An 18,974-nucleotide genomic window follows, 5' to 3' on the forward strand; every position below is an offset into this window, starting at 1 on the left:
GGTGTGACAGTTATTGAACCCTCAATGGGGGTAGTACTTCCAAGTCAAAGCTGGAATAGCTACCCACTGCAGAACACCACTCACCCATTACCCTCACTTCACACCAGTAAAATGAGGAGGTAAAATTAGATAATGCCAGAAGATCAGGCCTAGATCCACTTTTTTAGATAATGAGATAATACACATCTAAACCATCGCATTTCAGTGATGTAATGCTGCTTACCAGGGGACTGGCAATAAGTATGTAGTTATAACAGCAATTGCTATCCACAGTTCATGGTCAGAGGCTAGGGATGATGCTAACCTTCTCACAGTACACAGGGAAGCCCCCTACAGAAGGAACTGTATGGCTCTAATGTCCTAAGTTGTCCTGAAAAGGAAGGTTCTTCTTTAAACTAATCATCTGGGATTCGCAACTGAGAAACTTCATGTCTTTGCCAAGAGACAGCTGGAAATCTGTTGAATAACACTAGGTACAGTACCCGTACTTCTGACATTTCTCAACCCATGCAGTCTCAAGACAAAGGAAAAGAAGGCCTATAGAAGGTGGCTGATATTTCCGCTGGGAAGAATTCTGAATTTCCGTGGTTAGGTGTTAGCAGCCACCTTGCAGAGAAGCTTTCTACAAGGCAGGCTCTATGCACTTGTTCCCTTACAGCATGTACTTGGCAAGGACACAGCCCTCTCAATTTAGTCAGAGCAGCTGTTCAGGAAGGAATTGCCTCCAAGCACACCATGAAACCCACTGACAAACTATATTCTTGTGTAAATGTGTGTTGAGCCCACAGTAGAATGGTGTCGGTCTCTGGTCCATTGAATTGGTAGAAGCTTCATCTTATGCAGGGAGTTGACCAACTAGAGTGAGCTCAAAAGAGGGCAGATACCATGATTTTTCCCAATAGATAATTCATCGTGTGTGAAGAACAGTGGAACGGGATGCTATGTGTACAGCAGATGATTCAGATCACAAGAATTGTTGCTATGTATTTAAAGGACTACTATGGGGAAAGGGGGCATCTGGCTTTTTTTTGTGGTTTGTGGTTTGTGGTTTTGTGAATATGTGTTTCAGCACAGAGTGGGATGGATGGCCTTGCTTAGAGGGCTCCTGTGAAACAGAAGGAGTCAAATGGATGACCACTTAGCAGTGTCAACTGAGGGTTAAGTCACTAGGACCATTGCCTGGTCATTTGTCAGAGTTTCTGAGGAAGTAGGGGAGGTTGAGTGAGATGGTCTTGGACCCCTACTTTCTTCCTACAATACAGTGAAATGCCAGAAAACGTGCAGCCCACTTCAGCTGTTATGCTTGGCTAAAGCTGGAGAAGTTTTGGGTGAGTACAGACGTATTGCAGATGACACTGTCACTCTCAAGGGGCTCTTCTGTTTTTCCTTAGTGACCATTCTTGCAGGATGAGGAAGTAGAATATTCAGATTTTTCTGAGGGAGCAATTCATTCCTGAGTTCAATAGCATACAGCTATCAGATGCTGGAAATTGCCTTTGAGGAAAACCTTGGTCAAATCCACAGATCTGGAGGCGTTTCTGAACTATCTTCATCTGCATGGCCATCATCAGCTGGCTACCAGCTAATATCTAATGGTTTATATGCAAAGCATCGAGCGAACTGCATTCCATGTGTTGTCACATTGAGTTCTTAGTCATCTCTGGGCAGCCAGGACTCTTCTCAATTTACTGAGAGAGAAATGGAGTCAAAGAGATTAACTACTGCCGCTCTTGGAACTAAGCCATTGGGGGGACATTCAGCATGCAAACTATGACACCAAACAGAACAGAGCCTCTTCAACAATGCTCTATGGTAGCTGTCTAGCTCTGCTCCCAATAAGGAACATCTCAGCAGTATTGAAGGCCAGGAATCCTACAGCTTGAACAGTCCTCATTGTTGCAAATTTGGTTGTTTTACTTGCCTGTATCTTAGCATAAACATAAGCTGTGACTCTTACAGGTGAAACTGGTGCTAGAACTCAAGCTTGGTGCCTTTCAAACTTGTTTTTCAGTCCTAGAATCCATTTGGTTCAAATTGAATCTTAATCAAAAGTGTGGCAAATACAAAACAAAACTGTACATCAAAAGATGTGCTAGTATAGTGGTATATGTACATAACCATGGCCATTGCTCCATCATACCAATGTCTACAATGGCCAGACCCGTAAGGAGGCTTGAGAAAGTCCTATAAAATGACCGAGGCATACTTCTGAACCTAACATATTATAGACTAGAAAATAGGGGGCTCATAGAACATTAGGATAAAGGAATAAAGATCAGAACTCAGGTTTCAGAACTCCTGGTCAACTTTTCTCTCATTGGTCTCTCCATTCATTCACCACCTTGCTTTTACATTTGTCATCGAGTTAAGACCATGTTGTAGTAGTTAAACATTCAGCACAAATGCATGCAGACAAGATACTTTCCAGAAAGGACCGTATATGATGTTCATAATTTCTCACTTCTTTTTGATGTTCCAGGTCTTGCCTCTGGATGCCACACACAGAACTACATACATACATAATTCAGACCATCCAGGGTAGCCTTTGTATTCAGTCCAGTGTTTCCACAACTTTCCAAAATGCTTGAACTCAAAACTCATCTCACGTTTATGTGATTTTAGGAGATTTTCCCTTGACACACAGTCAACTATATATGCTTTTCTGCTTTTTTTCCCTTTTGGACCAGTGTATAATACAGTCTGGAAAGAGACTCTGTTTCACATATTATCATCTAGGAGGATGGAAAGGTCACCCAGACCTGTGGGGTTTAAACTGCAAACGCCAGCTGGACTGGGTTGTGACAGAACAAGTTTAAGCTGTGTGATGGGACTTGCACTGAGTGTGTGTGTGTGTGTGTGTGTGTGTGTGTGTGTGTCTGTGAGTGGGTGTCTCTGTGTGTGCTTGAATGAATGGGATGATAACGCTCCTCTCAAGTGCTCTATCTCAAGTGATGGTGAAAAGGCATATCAGCCCTGGGCCTGACCCAATCTTGTTTTCTTGCTCATTTCTCCCTCTGCAGTGATGTTCCTCTTCATGTGGTAAGTGTACAGGATTTGTGGGCTTTCTCTAGATAAACAGCGAATTTTCTTGATGCTGAACCACTTGGGCTACCTTGAATGTTGTCTCAGTGTCCTTCCTGGCACAGCTCCGATATGAGCTCTCTACACTACTCTGATCCCAGCCCCTGATCTCTAAGCAGTAATTAATTGCTTCTTCCTATGGTCTCTCTTCCTTCTGCTTCTCATGGAAATGCAGTTTATCCCAGGGTTTTAAGTGTTCTTTGTGAACCTTTTACACCTTCACCCACCTGCACTGCTTCTCATGAGCAATGTCTAGAGGTGTAGGGAGTCTCTTGGGTGACAGGGCACCCTCAGTGATGCTGGCTTGATGAGGCTCTCCAGTTCTGCCTGGGTATAGTTAGTAGGCCTCATTCATTTGTTTAAAAAAATGAAGACCAATGTGATAAAACTTTTTGATAATTATGTGAGGCATCTATGATTTATCTAATATAATAATAAAGACATCAAATAAGGGTTCTTTTTTACTATGAATGTCTTTAAAGACATGTTCTTCTAGATACATCGAGATTTTCTTCTGTATGAAATGGTTCAGAAGAACCAAGCAAGCAAGCAAACAAGCCCAGGCATATCTTGACCTGCACAAAGAATGAGATTTCTAATTCTTTGGCTACTTACAAATCATGGTAGATGTTGGGGATCTCCCCTGGAGCTGCCCTCTCCAGATCCCATCCAAAGAAAGCCTGCCAAGGGTCAGCTCCTCCCCTGGCGCCTACAGGGTATTTGAGACCTGGTCCCCAGACCCACCATGTGATTTCTCCCCTGCCTTTCTGGGAGTCACCCAGGAGTTGCTTTGCCCTGTTTATTAAACCTGAACTTACTAATTCAGATGGATTTGGCTTATTGCATCCACGGAGGATACCCGATAACAGGGGATCCAATACTTATCCATAGACAATGGTAAAAAAAATCTTGCAAGGCAACTTTACTTTTTCAGCCACACGTGCACATTGAGAAAGGGGAAACACACACACTGGGGTCAAAGCCAACCATGTCTGACATGGTCTTACACTTTGTCACGTCAGAGCACTGGTCTTTCTGGGGTTGGTGGAGTATTACAGAGCCCCTTGGAATATATCTTGTTCAGAGACCATGGGGGTAAGTATTCTGAGAGCAACCCAACATCGACTGTAGCTGCAGTAGAGACAGCTCTGGCCTGAGATCTGAAAGCATCTGCCCCAAAGGTGCATTGCTCTGTCCCAACAAGACACTGTGTTCCCATGCCTGACACTAGGCATGTGAAATGGTGTGTGGTTCTTGAGAGGAGCATTATCATCCCATTCATTCAAGCACACACAGAGACACTCACGCACAGACACACACACACACACACACACACACACACACACACACACACACACCACAATATGTATGTAAGCTTATAAATGAATGTTCCCCTATATCTTTTTCAAGCATACTTAATGTTATTTATTTCTGCTTCTTCCCACTCCCCTAATACTATCCTTACCCCCCCGACTCCCCAGTTGGAGTCCCTCATTGTTTCTATTACCCCTTTAGTAATATCAAAACAATATTCAACCGGCAACAAATACTGATGAGAATGCAGGGAAAGGAGAGACCCCCCATTTACTGTTCTGTGTTTTACACACTGGTACAGCCACCATGGAAATAATGTGGAGAATTCTCAAGGAGCTAAAAGTAGATCTTCCATACCACCCAGTCATGTCACCCCTTGCTGTCTACCCAGAGGAATCAATATCATTCTGTGGAGATGCTTGCTCTGCCATGTTCATTGCCTCTCTTCTCACAATAGCTAGGAAATGGAGACAACCTAAATGTGGCACATATGCACAATGGAATTCTCTTCAGCCATAAAGAGAAATTAAATCATGAAACTGGAAGACAAACGGATAGAACTGGAAAGTATTATTCCGAGTGAAGTACCCAGACCCAGAAATTCAAATGCCCCATGTTCTTTCTTATGGATCCAAGCTCTGAATCTTTAGATTTGATTATATAACTGAAGTATACAAGGAAGCCAGGGAAATGGAAAGGGACCCTTGGTTGGGTGGTGTCTCCTTCAGAGGGAGACGATTGGGGAGATTAAGTGGGGTTTTCATTATTGGTGCTTTTTGTACATTTTCTTACTTTTTTTTTTTTGCGTTCTCCTTTACATGACTTGGTCACCAAGCCTTTTTGTCATCAAAACAATGAATGTCCCCTTTCAGCTTTTCTTACACTTCATTGCTTCTGTTATGATTAGTCTTCAAGCATCCCTGAGTGCCTCATACATTCAGGCCTGGTCACTGTGACTTGCGTATATTTTCTCTCTACTACCCACAAGACAATTTCTAAGCTGTCTCTGAGGTGTGAATGGAAGAGTTTAGTGCTCACTTGTTCAAAGACCCTCATACTCCTGTGTATGTAAGCCTGGTCTACAGAGTGAGTTCCTGGATGGGCACTAAAACTACATGGAGAAACCCTGTCTCGAAAAAAAAAAGAAAAAAAGAGAAAGAAAATCAGTTGCAAGCAGTTTTTAAGTGCAAATTTCTTCTCTTCTCACCTAAATCCTGCCCTCTACTGTAGGGGGGCGGGGGAGCTTGTGTGAAGCCTTGGACTCTGATGTTGCAGGTACATGATATAACCATAATAAGGTAGTCTGGAGACCTTTGGGAGCGATGGCAAACTAGCATTACATGTCTCCTTTGCCCTCCTCCTCCTCTTTTATAAGGCATGAGCACTATAAGTCTATTTATTAACTATTGATATCACACTTCATCACAAAACTCTTTCCACCCACCACGAAGTGACCCCCGTGTTTCCAGACAGAGAGAGCTCTATTTTGGGAAGGGACTGAAAGGCAGAATTAGGGAGAAATCTCAATTTGTGCCATGGGATCCACTGCAAACTCCCTCTACGAGTTACTTTTCTGTTACGATAATAAAACGTCATGGCTGAGACAGGCTTACAGAAGGAGGGGTGGATGGATCCAGAGGGATAGATAAGATTCCGTCACTGCCATGACAGGGGGCAGACAGGCAGGCATGATGCTGGACCAGCAGCTGGAAATTCACTTCTTGATTCCCCCACGAAAAAAAAAAAAACAGAGAGAGCTAACTAAAAATGGTGCCTTTTGAAACATCAAAGCCCATCCCCAGTGGCATACTTCCTCAAGCAAGAACACACCTCCTAGCCCTCCCCAAACAGCCACCAACTGGAGAACAATTATTCCAAACATATGAGCTTCTGGTGGCCATTTCATTCAAACCACTACATTCCACTCCCTGGTCACCATAAGGTCATGATCATATCATAAGGCAAAATGCATTTAGTCCAACTTCAAAAGTCCCCATAGTCTCAACACCATTTTAAAGTCCAAAGGAGACTTCTGGCAATATTTTCATTGTAACCCCCCGGTAAAATAAAAAGCAAATTGCATACTTCTAACACACAATGGCATAGAATACACCTTTCCATTCCAAAAGGCGTGAAGGGGGCGTAGTGAAGAAATGCTGAGCCAAAGACTGAAACGCATCAAGACAAGCATCAAAGGGCTGCGATGTCTCTATCTCCACAGCTTTGCTGCCTGCAAAATACATTGCTCTCCAGGGCTTTGTCCACTCCCTCTTTGCAGCTCTCCTTGCCAGATATGCCATGGCTCTAGAACCTCTAATGTATTGGAGTCTCCAGTACAACCCAGGCTTCACTTTTCACAACTTCACAAAATGCCTTTTAGGGCCTCTTCCCCTCTCAAGGCTGTCAGGCCCTGACTCTCACGGCCTGGCTTTGGTGGCTTTCCTTAACCACAGAGGAAAATTCCACAGCTCCTTTACTTGAGTATCCCTCATGACTCTAAAGCCAGGTCCGTGTGGATATCGGTCAGTTTTGGCTGCCCACTTGGGATGAACCCTGGCAAGAAGTAGAAAATTCCTCCAACCCTTTTCTTCCACAAGTTGGAGTTTAGCTCGGTCTTTCCCTGACAGCACACTTCCCCTTATGACATTGTAATGGGATCTCCCTCAGTTTTCTTATCTCTTTCAGCACAAGCCTTCACTCCAACATTACATTTTCCGCTGTTCTTTTTCTCTTCCAACTGTGTGCTTTGTGTTCCTTTCCTCCCACTTGTTCTGTTCATTGCAGATCTATGGAAGAGTGATTACTAGTAACTGTGCAACTGAGTCAGAACTGGGCTGTCTTGAAATATCCTCCACAACATAAGTTGGTCCATTGCTTTTCACTTTAGGCTCAGGAAAATACTTAAGACAAGGGCAAAAAAAAAAAAAAAAGTCAAAATATCCTAGCAATGACCCCTCCCCCAGTTGCTGTTAAAGCCCTTGCTTTCCTCTGAATCCTCTCAGTCTGGACCTCCACGGTCCAGAAAGCTCTTAGCGCTGTCTTCCCGGTTCCTATGCAGATGGCCCATTACACCCTGCTTATGGCATCCAACCACTTTTCTTGTCCAAAGTTCCAAAGTCTTCCATAATCCTCCCAAATCCTCAAAGTCATATCTGTCATAGCAGTAGCCCTCTCCCTTGTACCCATTTCTGTAGCAGCTGCTTTTCTGTTGCAGTGGTAAAACACCACACCCCAGGTACCTTATACAATAAAGAGGGTTTCTTGTGGGTAGGGGGACTTTCTCCTCTAGTGGGATAAGGCTCCCTACCGTGATAGCAGGGAGCATGGTAATAGGCAGGCAGGCATGGCACTGGAGCAGCAGCTGAGAGCTCACATCCTGGTCCACAAAAAAAGAAGTAAGAGAGGTGACTTGAAATGGCATGAGTCTTATAAAATCTCAAAGCATGTCCCCAGTGACATTCTTCCTCCAGCAGGTGTACACCTCCTAGCCCTCCACAAACAGCCACCAACTGGAGAGCAAATATTACAACACATGAGCACGTGAGCGTATAGGGAATATTTCATTCAAACCACCACGCCGTCAATCAGTCAATAATCAATCCATATCTACCTTGTATTTCATTTCCCTCTTCCTAGTAAATGAAAATAGTATTCTGTACATTCCTTCCTTGTATATTTATGCTAAAGATTAAATGTGGAGAAACGTGCCATTAACTATAAAGTATTTGACAAGATTTATAAAGCAAAACTTTGCATTTTCAAACTTACCTGCTACATTGTTGAAGAAAAAGTAATTTTTTAAAAACGATGTTTGGTGTCAGGGATTGTGCAGAGCTCTGACAGTGTTTTTGTTCAAGTCTGTGTTTGAGGAGAGTCAGTTGTGGCCTCATTGCATTTTGAACCCTACCCCCACACTGTTCTGCTTAGATACAATTAACAGCTTCGGGGTGTGATTTTACAGCTGAGAAATGGAGGACTTTTCCATTCTTTGACACAAATGCAAAAATCACCCTCCCTGTGTTTCCAGCAAAACCTCTTCCCTCCATGTGGAATATAAAGTATCAGATACTAACAATAGGATATTAAAAGCCAAATTTGAAGCAATTACCCACAGCTTTGCAGAACAGTCCCACACACAACTGCCACCCAATCAAAAGGCCCGTGTCTGTCACCCACCATCCCTGCTACTCACAGAATCAGAATGTCAGAACTACAAAGGATCGTATGGATTATTTTCATCCCACACACTTAACAAATGGGGGGGGGTGAGGCACACACTTAACAAATGGGGAGGGGGTGAGGCACAAGAATAGGCCTGTGCAGTTGGGTACACACTAATCCTGCAGACCAACACTGTGTTAGAACTCCTTGTCTTCTGCTTTTTCTTATTCTTACACTCTGCTGCTGCTCCTGCTGGGTAGAACAGTGATCTTGAGCCAGCAGTGAAGGGGTTCCTGGGATGGTAAAGCCATGTACATTCAGTGTTGTCTTTTGCACCACAGGCCAGTCTCTTTTAGTGTAGCATGATCTTTCATAAGTTTTTATCTTGAATCAAACCTTCAGGCAAATCACACTAAAGTATTAACTGTTAATTGTGCTGGTATAATAACATAAGCTGAGGCTATTCCAGGCCAATGATGTCATCATACCACTCTTTTATTATTCCCAAGTCCCCTACTGCCTTTGCTATTGCTGGGAGGAGACGGTTGCATCTTCCATGGAGTTAGAGGCTTAGGCAATGGCATGTGTGCAGTTCTTCCTTCTTTCTTTTCTCCATTCACACCTTTTTAAAATATTCATAGATACATCAACATATGAGATAAATGAAGATACAGGGTAGTGTGTAATGACGCAAGGGCACAGGTTGAGTTATCTAAAGAAGTAATGGCATTCGAAAATTACAGAAGGAAGAATGTATAACCAAGAATGAACCTGAATCCACAGTATGTGCAGAGAAAGTGGAAATCCCAGGAATACTTTTATCTCACTAGATAGGGAAGAAATTCTGCATAGTCTGCTACAATAAGATAGACTCTAATGGAAAAGAACATTAGGGGGCAAGTTGCTGTCTAGAATTACAGAAAAGCAAGTCTGTGTACAAAATATATGAGATCTCCTGGGCCTGAAGCTAGGCTCCAAATGGCTCTTTTGCAGCATGGATGAAGCATGGGAGCTTATTATTGCTTATCAGTAATACTGATTCTTCAAGAAAAACTAAAGCCAGACCTTAGAAATTGCAAACTTGTGGCTTAAAATAGGCTTTACTAGAATTCTATTTTTTTACAAATGACTGAAAGTAACCCATGAAAGATGAAATCATCATCTAGCAGGACAGAATGATTGTTTGGTGAGACATTTAACAGATCCCAAGCAAATCCTTATAGGATAAGCCCATGCTTAAGCACGTTGAGGCTTTTGTTTGGTAGCATGGTATACTGTTATATTTGTTCTCCCCTACTGAGCATTTTTCCTTGACTAAAAACCAAAAAAAAAAAAAAAAAAGCAGATAACACTAAACTGAAATTTCTAGGTAGTGATCATAGGTTATCTATGTTCTTAGAGAACATTTGAAATATGACTTAGTAGGGAGGTATCAAAAATCATTTGAAATGTTGAAATTTGTAAAGCATGAACTCAGGTGGCAAAATTGTTACCAAGCCCATAAGATAAAGTTTAACAGAGACAAATGTTCTATATTTTGACTCAAATACATAATAGTGTATTATAGTGTAATAATATAAATTAATCAGAAGAGACAAATGATACTAACCTACAAGACATTACACACACATACACAGGAAACTCCAACACACTCAATTTCATGAAAAACATTCTACTGTCAAGGTAAAAATTACCATAACACAGTAATGGCAGGTGATTTCAATACCCCACTTCCTCCAAATCATCTGGACAAAAATTAACAAAGACACGTAAGAATTAATTGGGACACAAAACAAATCTCAACAAATATAGAAAAATTGAAGTAATACTATGTAACCTGTATGACCACAATGCAATAAAGCTTGAAATTCAAAGAAAAAGAATCTCTAAAAATCGCATGAACTTGTGGAGATTAAACAACACACCACTGAATGATGAATGGGACAAAGAAAAAGTTAAGATGGAAACTTAGAAATTCCTAGAAATAAATGAAAGTGAAATCAAAACACAGCAAAACATGTGGAACACAGGAAAGGCAGCCCTAAAAGGGCAATATATAACTCCAAATGCCCTCATTATAAAATCAGAAGGAGAACTGATGCAATTCAAGAATTTGGAAAAATAAGAACAAACCAAACCCAAATTCTATAAATGGGAAGAAAAAATCTAAAAATAGGACAGAAATTAATACAATATAAACAAACAGACCAAAACAAGGAATGACCTAATCTAGGACCTGGTTCTCTGAAAAGATAAACAAAATTGATAATTAACCAAAAGAAAGAAGAGATGACCCAAATTAACAGAATTAGAGATAAACGTTACAATAGATGCCAAAGAAATTTAGGACATTATAGGGTAATGCTTTAAAAATCTGTACTCCACTAAATTAGAAAACTTAAAAGAAATGGATAAATGTCTATATTTACCCACCACAAAAGTTAGACCAAGAAGATTGCAACAGCTTAAACAGAATCCTAACAAATGAGTTTAAAACCCAGTAATGCAAGATTTCACTTTAAAAAGCCCAGATCCTGATGGATTCACAACAGAATTCTGCCAGACTTTCAGTAAAGAATTACAACTAATATTTCTCAAATTGAAAAACTAGAAACAAAGAAAATACTTCCAAATTCTTTCTGTTATTGCCATAATACCAAAATCTATAAGCCAATGTTCCTGATTAACATGGATGGAAAAACTCTCAATAAAAATATCTGCAAACCAAATATAGGCATATGTCAAAAGGATTATGCACCACAATCAAGTTGAATTCATCCTGGAGATGCAGCTATGGTTCAACATACATAAATAAAAAAAAAAGCAACCCTATATACACGGACTTAAAGACAAAAATCACTCAGTCATCTCAATCTATGCACAAGTAAACTTTGACAAAAGTCTAATATGCCTTCATAATTAAAGTGCCAGAGAGGGTTGGATTGGACAAAATATACCTCAACGTAAGAAAATCTGTATATGATAAACACATAGCCAAAATGATCCCAATGGGCAAAAACCCTCAAAGTTATCCCATTTAAGTCAGGAACAAGAGAGGGCTTCCACTGTTCCCACTCCTGTTCAACACAGCATTTGAAGCACTAGCTAGAACAATAAGAGAAGAGAAAGAAAGTAAAGGGATAAGGATGAAAAACATATATGTGTTGATAACAAACACATTATTAGTCAATAGCACATTTGCATTGCTAGGAATGAGATCACTGTGAGAGTCTCCACATAATGAAAGAACACCATGCATTATGTTTGCTGTCTATGAAGAGCTGGGCTTTCCTTTAAGAAAGGAGAGATCATCACAATATGTATTTTGTTCATAGGACAATACTCATTATATAATATGATCTGGAAGACGTAACATACAACAGTCTATTGGCCTTTGGATGAGAAAACCTAGGATATCATCAAGAAAGCATAGGGGTTTGGGGCAGGCCTGGAATGTACAGTAGACATGCTGGGAAGAAATTTGGGAAGGGTAAAATCTGGGCTAAACACCAATGAACTGTTTCTAAATATTTAAAACTGTTCAGAAATAATGATTGGCTAGTTTACTGTTGGGGGCCTCTTAGCTTAGAGGCTCAGTTACAACCCGTCTGCATGGCTCGTACAGGGCGCCTGCGCTGCGTGTGCTTGTTCACAGTTCCTTGACTCCATTCCAGAGCTTCAGCCTTTCTGATCTTCTCCTCCTCCAGGGATGCAGTGGAATGTGGTGGCCAGTGGGAGAGTCGGTGCCACCTCACAGCAACTTCTCCTTTGGTGGCTGCTCAGCCCAGTGATACTTAGGCCCTTGGGACAATGACCTAGAAGACAGCTGTGGCTCGAAAAGAGGCCAGTCCTAAGCTGCTGCTTATGTGTATGGGGCTGCTCCTGGCCCTCTTCTTGGAGGCTTTCCAACAGCATGCAGCAGCGACACGCCTTGGACTTTTCCACCGGGATTCCAGCAGGTGGCGCTTGAGGGAGTCAGAGTGAGAGAAGGTCTTCCTTGTTCCTTTTTTCATTTCTCAACATTTCCCCTACCTGGAGTCTCCACTCTTGCTCAATGGTCTCTGAAGTCCGTGGTCTAGTCCCCTTGCTGTTCCCAGTCTGTCTCACAAGCATTCACTGTGTTCTATTTTCCGTGTCCAAATATGCCTTCTTTGGAGTGTCTTCTCCCTGATCCTGTCAAAACATGTGCCTGTCTTGGTCACAAACTCTGCACTATCCTTTCTTTGCCCTCTTTTGTGCTGAGCACTTGTACACTCTTTCTTGTGTCTAGGTGTTGGCATGCATCCTCTTGACCAACCCTATGTCAGTCACTGAGCTCCGCCTTCTTTTTCCTGTGTTCAGCGTCAATGTTCTGTTTAGGATAGGCTCCATTCATTTGCCGCTGGAGACACAGAATAGAGATCTGTCAGTGGAAAATGGTCTCTGCATGAACCCTAGAGGGAAGTCAAAGACAGTTTCTTTAGTACCAGGATCAGATCTGTCTCAACGGAGATATTTACTTCCCTGTCAGCTAGGATAGAACACCTAAAGACTCTTAGGTAGGGCTGGTGGCATCGTGGGTGTCTATTAAGAGATGTTGGCATTTTTTTCTATGAGCTGTGGTCAAAACCTCTGAATATTGCTTCACTGCTTATTGTGACAAAAATGATGGAAGTTCACCCTGTGGGGCCTTGTTCCCCTTGCTATCTTTTAGGTGGAGATGTTCAAAGTCCAGACGTGTTTAGGAATGAGAAAAATAATATCTGACTCCAAGTCAGGGGATGCAGATGCCAGCCCTGGCTCTGCTTCTAAAATGCTGTGAGATCATGAACAATTGCCTTCCCCTCCATGAAATTGCCAAATGAAGCTTGGAGTAGGGGAGTCTTTAAGATTTCTTTCCATTTCTTAGATGATAGGATGCTGCTATAGCCAGCCATCTGCTACCTCGAAAACTCATGGCCTACTTACCTTTTGGGTTTGTTTCAAAGGAACTGCCCTTCTGATTTGGGCCTCCTAAACTTCTGACTTGGTCAGCTATGCTCTTACAGTTAACCTGGTGTCTTTCATTCAAAGCAGAGTCTCTGGTTTATCCCAAATACTCCAGAGCAAAGGTCTCAGTGAGGAAAGTTCCCCTTCCCAGAGCCGGGTGATGTTTTGGCTTTCATCTTGGCTGTGGTTTGATTCCATCTCAGGACTATTTACTGCACTCTTCTTTTGAGCTGTCCATGAAGTACCATTTACTATTCCTGTGTTGAACTTGGCAGGAAAGAGACTTTGGAATAAGGGAGAGAAGATTGAAAAAAAAAAATCAAATGCCAAAAAGAATTCTCTGTTACGTGAAGACTTAATTTTCTTGAGCACAGGTCATGCCTTAGTAAAAGGAAGTAAACCCTGAGAGAGAACTCCTAAATGCTGCTGAGAAAAAAAAAAATGCTCTGTGCTAAGAAATATCAAGTGCTGAGATGGTTCGTGCCAAGACTGATCCAGTGGAGCAGTTCTGATTGGAGGCCTCTTCTTGCCAACCATGAGGAGTGTGGTAGCTTGGACTTGCACACTGACTCTGTAGCTGGATCAGTCTGCCTTGAATTTGTAAGCCCTTGCTCCCTGGCTATCACTAGGCTCAGCATTCATTTGGAGGCAAGCATCATTTTGAGGTTGATTGGTTTCTCATACAAAGGATGAGATGCAGCCAACTTGTCTTGGATGGCCGTCTACCCACCCCTTCCATGGTCATGGTGGTAAGAAAGTGTCTCACACACCGAGTCAATGACTGACATTCTGAGTGGATGGAACTTAAATCTGGATGATTTGGGCCTCAGAATATCTTCTGCTTACTTCATAACCGTTGATTTGGAGACAAATGATACTTATGGAAACATTCTGTAAAAACCATAAAATGGCTGCCTGCTTGTTACTATTATGGGTATTTTGAATGACTGTAGATGTGTTTGAGCTCTCTTGGGAGCTAAGCCTTTTTTCACTAAGAAATGAGATCAGTTTAGAATGAGCTTTCGGTGTTGGAAACAACCCAAGAGCAGCCTTTGGGTAGCAACACACCCTAATCTACCCCTCCTCATTCAGTCACTCCAGGTTGCTCAGCACACACATTTATATATCACACTCTATTCAAAGGGACTTCTTTGTTCTCAAAGACGCAAATAGAGAAAAAGACTATGGGCAGATTTTTATAAGAATGGCTCTAATTCTATATGTAACGTCACAGTCTCATGAGCTAAGTTCATATACCTGTTTTCAATATAAAAATATCTGGAGGAAAAAGTTCCCTGCCCATAAAATTAATTCCCACCATATATATATACATGTATATATAATTTATATATTTTTTAAAAATTAAATGTGGCCCAATCTATGAATGACCAGCTGACAAGAATGTTACATAAAGGGTCACTAAGTCACTGAACCAGGATATGCTTTTACATTTCCTGAAATAATTATAGTTTATGTAAGCAGCTTTTGATTACAGCATACTTCCATTTTATTTGATATCTTAATTTTGTTTACATTTTTTCCAAGTATTGTTACAAATGGGGCCACTTGTACAGTTTATAATTGCACCGAGGACCCTAGTGTAATGAATACAGTACATACATGTGTGCCTGTTGTAGAGAACATAAAGCTTAAATCTCATAATTTTAGAGGGTAGCAAGTTCTGACGGTGGTGTTATCTTTGGTTTCATGAGCTTGTTAGTTACATCTGTGGTTTATTTGAAGCTGATATTTTTAAGGTATTAACAACCCTGATTATAACCTTGTTTCCATGAGAAGCATCCTTGGTTTTATGCTAGATTCTTTTTGATGCAGTTTCCAAGAATATGTTCTTGGAAAAGGCAGGGACCTGCCCAGGTTTTTTTTTTTTTTAATTGATTAATTTTATTTATTGATAAAATATTGACATATTACACATGTTTATATGATTTCATCTGTACATGTTTAAATAAACTATACATTAAAATAAATCTTAAGTCCCAAAAGAAATAAGTGGGTTTTGATTATGCAATAAAATGCCAAAATCAACCCGTGTGTGTCAGTAACTGTGGGGCTTCAGTTTAACCCTCAGAGCCAGATCATTCCCTAGAAGCTACAGTCAAATGGATCTGGAAATTTTCTGTCTTCAATATCAGTTCTTCTTAAAATAAATCCCAAAGCCCGGGGCTCTTAAGTAATGTGAATCTACCTGCCTGCCTGCCTGCCTGCCTGTCATCTTTATTAAGCCCTCAAGCACTAGGGTAGATCTCTCTGACATGGTTGGTCATCCTGTGGCCATAGGGTGGGGATACAGCTCAGACACACTAAAGATAGAAACTATAAGGAGTCTTTGACAGCAAGGTGATCATGATATATGCTCACGTCCTGGATTGAAATTATTAAGCATGTGCTTCCTTGCTTGGAGCATTTTTTAATATTAAAAAAAATTACCTTGGGCCCTGTCCAAATCCCTTCAGGACAGATTGTATGTTTAAAAAATCTCAGTCCCATCTTTTCGGAGTGTGCGACAGTGGAAAGACTCCCACAAATGAGGGCAGGCTGAAAAGTGACAAGTTTCAACCCTTGGGACTTTCACCTTCTGACTTCGAACGTTGAGAATGGGACGATCATTAGGTTTGCAAGTCAGAATCCTTTCATACGAAAGTTTTCAGAGTCCCATTGCATAAAAGATTCAAGGAGTTTGGTAATTCTGAATTTCCCATATCTGTTCATTTCAACCCACACACTAGAAGGATGCTGCTTGGGAGCTAAAGCCTAAACAGCGGGGCCTGGCAGTCTGGGGTGGTGCCCATTTTCTGGTCATTCCCTAGTTTTTCTAAAACAGCATCCGTAGAAATGATGCAAGCTGTTTTTCCAGCTGTAAGCCCTTGAAGGAGATGCGCACAAAACTTTACAAAACTTCGCCCTGCATACTCTACCACCCAGAACTTCCTGGAATGAAAACTTAAGCCCTTACCATATGGAGTATTTGCTACATTCAGGTGAAGTTCTAGGCCCTAGAAATATCCTACAGGAGGAACTGACTCGACTGTTTCTGTCCAACAGCACTACAGGGGTCAAAGAAACAGTTTTTGAGCACACCGGGTATTGGGCTTTGTCTCCAGAGGCCTGCCAATGAGTGTTGACAAGCTCTCTGCTCTGTCAAGTAGAAAATAAGCATGAAGACACATGTATGTGAATTAGACAGGCTTAGATGTTGGTGTGTGCTGGAGAGAGAGAGCATAACTAAAAGGTATAGCCTGCAAAGGATGATGTGCCACTATTGCCGGGCTACTTGGGGAAGATTTAGAGGAGCAGAGAGTTCTGTGATCAGAGACCAGGGATGGGTGGACATAGTGTGTTGGACAAATGGACAAATGTGCTGGAGTGCGATGTGGGCAGCTGGAGTTCAAGGAGACTGTTGCAGAAGGTGTGCTCGGAGAAATATGTAAAACACAATGCTAATTCGGGCACCTGCACTGTGGCTCTTTGTTGACTTTAAGTTAGCTGTTTCCAAGTAGGATCCTATTCAAGAGAAAAAAGTTCATAACCAACCAGAAAGAGGTTTCCTACTAAGACAATTCATGTTTTCAGAAATAAGAGAAACCCATCAAATGTGTAATCAGTAGATATTTTTCATAGCACCTCCTTGCATACATCCTGACTGACATGGTCCTTCCACAACTTGCTGTTACCTTTTATTGGGACTGGGACATCAGACCCTACATTCAAAGTTGTGCTACCCACACCCCATCTGAACCCTTCAAGGACTCTTCACTGCACACAGGCCTAGGTCTCCCACTGTTTTCCTGACACTAACATTTCTGATTTCACTTATGGTTATTTCTTAAAACATTTTTTTTTTTTAATTTTTGGAAGCTGAGGATCGAACCCAGGGCCTTGCGCTTGCTGGGCAAGCACACTACCACTGAGCTAAATCCCCAACCCTAGTTATTTCTTTTTATCCTGACAAAGCAAACAGGATGCTCTCAGTTACATACTTCTTCCTTCAAGTTCTGCAATCAAGTTCTGCTACCTTTTCCCTTGGGAATTTTTCTGTAGCCATCTCTCAAATACTTCAAATATTTTCCAGCATTCAAGACATTTTTTTTTTTTTACCTTTTCCATCCAATCAGCACTTTATGTATTCTTCTCCTGTGACATTGTATATGCTTTTCTGTGTGATTATTAATGATTCCATTTCCAGGATCCCCTAATACATGTGTTTCTAGTACCCAGAGAAACTTCTTGAGAACTGACCTAAATCCACATGGTTAGAAGAATTTGGAACCATTTGCTGTGGCATCTGCACAGCACCATCCTGCTCCATTTCTTCAGTCCTAACTAAACTTCAGTGTAGCTCTCTCTGTTAATCCACCACTCACCGCAAAAGCTACAGCCTCCCAATAAAAGGAATTTTACTTTCTGTGACAGTAAAATCAAGATGTTTATCAGATTTCTTGCAAGTAGCTAAAGGATTAGCATTTTAAAATACCGTGACTTTTCTGGTCTGCCACAGCCTTCTTTTCTTTGGGGTTCAAGTCTGTCTATTGAAAAGGAACTTAATCTTGAAGTTTTGTACTTTTACAAAGCAGTAATGAATCAGACCAAAGTTAGCCTGGAGGACATCGGACAACACTTTACAGACAGCAGCATTTATTGACACAACATGGCATGAAGAAAGGGTTGACTATAATGGTAGGATATAGGATGAACGCAGTGAATTGCTTAAGTGAAGATGTAATTGAACACATTCAAATGGTGTCAGTTTCTGTGACTAGAATCCCTAGTAAATTGCTATTACAACTGGACACATACAGCCCTGTTCTGCCTTGAGTTCTACCATCTACAAATTAAGAGACATTCTCTAAAAGCCTGAACTTCAGTATTATTTGGACTTGGGTTGAGCTCCAGACTCTGCCACATACTGGATGTGGGCTTGTAGGTAAATTCTTTAATGCTCACAGCTCCAGTTTCTTCTTTGAAGCAAAAGCAATAGGGAGTCTGACAGCATGTCCTCACAATGTTGTTATGAGGATTCAGGGAATAAACAGACCATTCTCTGAGCTGTAGCAGATTACGATGTCCCTTACAGCTTGGGTCCTGGTACCCTGAATAGGAGCAGCAAAAGAAGGAAGAAAATACAGACAGACACCCAAGAAAGCTGGTATCAGGTAGGTGTGTACTCACTCTGAGGAAGTGGCACCCACTTCTGCTGGCTACCAGGAAGCTTGGTGTGTTTATTAGGAACCCACAACAGGTGGGGTTGGCTAGTTTCCATAGGAGTTCTCTGGAGGTGAGCAGTCTTGGGCTATAAACACTAGGCAGGAGGAAGTTGAAGTTGCTAGTTTTTGTACACCAGTCACTCACTTGTATCTGGAACCCCAAGGAAGGATTTGCTATCCCACTTGGCTCATATGGGGAATTGCCTTGCCAATTTCCCCTGGTTCAGT

At 41.5% G+C, this 18,974-nt stretch overlaps 1 protein-coding gene across 3 annotated transcripts in view; it reads left to right on the top strand.

Annotated features, from left to right (window-relative positions):
* Htr4 (5-hydroxytryptamine receptor 4) overlaps positions 1-18,974 on the top strand; it is a 204,423-nt gene that overhangs the window by 156,725 nt on the left and 28,724 nt on the right. For 2 of the 3 annotated variants that reach the window (XM_036204233.1, XM_036204234.1), the window contains exon 7: positions 12,264-14,864. The exons of the other annotated variant lie outside the window; for it this stretch is intronic. In XM_036204233.1, coding sequence (XP_036060126.1) covers positions 12,264-12,354 — 91 coding nt within the window. In that variant the 3' untranslated portion in view covers positions 12,355-14,864. Of the gene's footprint in view, positions 1-12,263; positions 14,865-18,974 lie in introns of those variants that run through there. 3 annotated transcript variants of the gene reach the window in all.

The sequence above is a fragment of the Onychomys torridus genome, chromosome 13, assembly GCF_903995425.1.
Source record: "Onychomys torridus chromosome 13, mOncTor1.1, whole genome shotgun sequence".
NCBI classification, from domain to species: Eukaryota; Metazoa; Chordata; class Mammalia; order Rodentia; family Cricetidae; genus Onychomys; species Onychomys torridus.